This window comes from Diospyros lotus, chromosome 5, assembly GCF_014633365.1.
Source record: "Diospyros lotus cultivar Yz01 chromosome 5, ASM1463336v1, whole genome shotgun sequence".
Classification (NCBI taxonomy): domain Eukaryota; kingdom Viridiplantae; phylum Streptophyta; class Magnoliopsida; order Ericales; family Ebenaceae; genus Diospyros; species Diospyros lotus.
Genome location: NC_068342.1, coordinates 4,733,429 through 4,737,442, shown reverse-complemented (window position 1 = coordinate 4,737,442; position 4,014 = coordinate 4,733,429). Strand labels below are relative to the sequence as shown.

At 39.4% G+C, this 4,014-nt stretch overlaps 1 protein-coding gene across 1 annotated transcript; it reads right to left on the bottom strand.

Annotated features, from left to right (window-relative positions):
* Positions 1-2,399: 2,399 nt before the first annotated feature.
* LOC127801497 (uncharacterized) lies at positions 2,400-3,014 on the bottom strand. Its single transcript, XM_052336702.1, has one exon. It carries the CDS (start codon positions 3,012-3,014, stop codon positions 2,400-2,402), a length of 615 nt encoding a protein of 204 aa, XP_052192662.1.
* Positions 3,015-4,014: the final 1,000 nt, after the last annotated feature.

Sequence of the window (4,014 nt, the reverse complement as noted above, 5' to 3'; positions counted from 1 at the left end):
GGCCATTGAAGAAAGAAAGAAAGAAAAGAAGAGATTGGGAGAAGCTTTCCAATGAGAAGAAAAGAGAAGAAAAAGGAAAGGGAAAGAAGAATAGGAAGAAGGTAAGTATTCTTCCTTATGGTAATGTAAGCTCTTTTGATTTCTCTTTATGGGGGCTTAGTTTATTTTTATTTTTTTTTCAAAGATCTCTTAAGGAGAAGAGATGGTATTGAAGTTAGGAGGTTCTTGAAGCTCCAAAGAATGGGAAAAGGTAAGGGATAGTCCCATAGAATGGTGGCTTTGCAAGGTTGTAAGTATGGTTCATGAACAAATATGTGTGCATTGGTATGTTGTTTGTGTTCAAGGACCTATGACCATGAGGTTGTGTGGGGTAGGGTAGGTTTAAACCTCTAACTTTATTACATTGCATGTATTGGCATCACATTTTATATTCATGTTCATGCCTATTGTCATTGCACTTTTATTGAGTTTTATGGCTTATGACGTTTTATTCTCCCCTTGTAGGTTGTTCTTATGGCAAGAGATTGGGATAGTTGCAAGCTTGAGGTTCGAAGCCTTGTGATGTATTATTTTGTGTTGTTAGTTGTGGCTTGGTGAAACCTAAGTATGTATTGTAATGATCATGTATGATTTTATTTTGAAAATGAGATATTAGCTTAGGGCATATGGAAGCCAAGGTATTGTTGTAAATTTTATGTTTGGTTTGGGTTGTTGGAAGCCAAAAGGGGTAAACAAAATTATTTTGTTGGAAATGTGGTGAGTTTTGATGATTATTTATTTAATTTAATTTCTGAAAAATTGGGGCTAGGAAGCCCAAGAAAAGGAAAAAAAATAAGTGAGGTTGGCATGTGGCAGCAGCCAAGGGCTGCAGCAAGCAGCAGGTGAGGCCAACGCACATGGGCGCGCGCGCGCAGCTAGCCCGTGCGGCTAGCGCACCGAAGGGCCCTCAGGCGCGCCAGCAGGCTCCGCTAGCCAATTTTTTAAAAAAAATTGGAAAAAATAGGGATTTGGGGGCAATTCTTAATTGATTTTGAGCCCCAGAGGAATTTTCAAAATAAAGGAATTTTTCGAGCATTTTTGAGATAAATGCCGAATTTTTGAAAAATTGAAGTTATATGAGTTTTTCCTCCAAAATTGATAAAAATCAATGGGTTGATTGAAATGGTGAATTTTTTAAGCCTGGTGGAATTCTTGAAAAGAAGAAAAATTGAAATAAATAAAAATGGCGATTGAGCAAACTTAATTGAAATTAATTAGCTAAGTGTGGTATGGTTAAAGGCCAAATCTGCTAGTAGATCCTAGGGTTGAAGGAAGGGAATGACGAAACCTAGTTCCCACCTAGGGCGTCTCATGTTGAAACATAGTCCGCCCTTCACGAATGGCCGGGCATGTGAGCAGTTCGGTTGATTGTTCACGAGTGGCACCTGTAAATGGGAACGAGGCGTCACACATGCCACGAGAAGCATTATATAAACATTAAATGTATGCCTAAACATTATATACATGTATTGTTGTGTAGCCATAATGGGATATAAGGACTTGAGGGTTATCATAAAAGCTTGGGGGTGCCAGTGCATCATATCATAGCCATGGGCCAATCTATCTGGCTGCCACCCACACTTATACAGAAACCAATATACTATTCATATAGATAAATGTATATATATGTATATGCCTTGCCCAGAGAGAGAGAAAGAGTTGGGAGGTCTCTCGGGAAGGCTTCTTCCTGAGAGGTATCGGCCCAAGGCCTTCCCAAGAGACAATCGGGCACAACCGAAAGGAGATAGGCCATTACCGAGAGCTAGAGCCATCGGGAGGTTGATGCTCCTTCCCGAGAGGATGACTATGGCTGCCGAGGGGTAGCATGAGAGGGAGAGCTTCCCGGAAGACCCTGCCGAGAGGAAACGTAGCTATACACTAGGGGCTTGCACTCCTTATCAACAGATCCACCATGGCTGTTGCTGAGAGCTTGCTGCTCCTTTTCTTAGAGAAAGTAAAAAGCTCTCTCAGAGAGCTTTATCTTGCCAAGAAAGCGATACCTCTTGGAGAGGCTTTGAGCCTCTCCGAGAGAATTGCCGAGAGGAAGAAACCTCTCCAAGAGAGGATTATCTCTCTCGGAGAGATGATGGTAGAAAGTGAGCAAGAGAGAGAAAAATAGAGTGTAGGAAGGAGGAAGCCCATGAATAGTCCCCTTATCCCAATTTTGACCATGCTATTTAAAGGGAAGACTTTCCCTATTTGCTTTATTACACTTCCACCCCCAAAGCCTTGCCTAATTACACTTTTTCCATTACTCATGCTTCTTTGGCCATTTTCTCGCAGTTTCTTCTTGGGAAATGCGTCATGGCTCGAGACCACTTTTGGGGTTCACTCGCCTAGGTCTAATGACCAAAATACCCCTAGGCACCTAATGATCGAAATACTCCTAGGTGGACGCTCGAAAATTCTATGGCACAATAATGTTGATTGTTGGTGTGTTGTTGTCCACCATTTTGGGAGAAATATTTATTGTTTCTATTGTTATTGTAGTTGCCTCCTTTGGATTTGTTGGAACATTGATTGTATTGAGTTGTAATGTTGATTGGTTCTTTCTTGTTGGCTTTGTATTTGAAGACGGTTTCATGGCCAACAAGTTTATCAAATAGCTCCTCATATGTTATTGGGGTGCCACGGGCACGTATAACAACACTAATCTCTTTGTACTCAAATTCAAGACTAGTAAGAATTTTTATCACCATTTCATCATCACTAAGAAGAGATCCAGCTAGTGCAAGTTCTTCAACAATGGTTTGGATTTCTCTTAAGCATTCTGCCACTAGTTTGGAGGCTTTAACAATGTTGGCTAGAGTTGCATGTAGGCCATAGATCTTAATTCTTGATTTATTGGCATATGTCATGGTGAGGTTGTCCCAGGCCTGCTTAGCAGTTTTAGTTGTTGCTACTATGTGAGTAATGGTGCCATCAACTGAGAACATGATAACAGTTAGAAGAATGTTGTCTCTTATTTGGCTCATAGTTTATACTCTAACAAGTTTGTGATAGCAAAACATGGATAAGAACCATTAGTGTAGCCCATTAGGTCGTATCCATAGAGTAAGGTGGTGATTTGTGCTCTCCATGTTGGGTATGTATTGTTGCCAGTGAGTTTAAACGAAATTTGGGAGGCAACATTGAAGGTTATCAAGTACTTGGCTTGAGAGTTGTTTCCCATTGTTTGAACATTGGTATTTTGGGATGTTCCAATAGAGTATCCTGCTATTTGATCGTTGGTATTTTGGGGTTTTGTAATGGTGTTTTTTACCATGGTAGGAGTGGTTGGAATGGGCTATGCTTGTTGGAGCTTTTGTGGCTCTAATACCATATAGAAGTTATTGAAATAAAAGAATACCTCAAGTATTATTCATGGTACAACATGAATATATACACAAAAGCTATTGCCAAGAAGAATAAAGATGATAGAGAGTAAATTTAGGTTCTATATTTAGTACAAAATTAGGCTAATAATTAAATGATAAATTGTTAACTAATGAGCTATGATTGAGGTTGATCATGTGGGATTAGAGCTGACGCTCTATTGCTATGATTGAGGTGGATCGTGTGGGATTGGACTAATGCTCTATTACTATGACCCTTAGTCATTGCCACTGGACCTTCATTATTATTGTTGTTGTCCAGAAAAATACCCAAGAGATGGTGAATTAGGTTTTTCAAAAATTAATAAGTTTAGCTTTTATTGAAAACTCTTGAATTTGTGATCTTAATCTGTGGTGATTGCAATATGAATAAGCATAGTAAAATCAAGCAACCATAAAGAGCAAGAGAATATTCATAGAGATTCAGGTCTAAAGAGCTTACTCATCTTTCTGATCAAGACGTAGCTTGAGGTTCCACTAAAGAGAATCAACACTAACTTTTAATTGGAGTTAGAACCAACAACACTAGATTTTAACTGAAACTAGAACCAACATACAATCCCTTGTCTAAACAAAAACCACTAGCACACCGCTAGCAAAT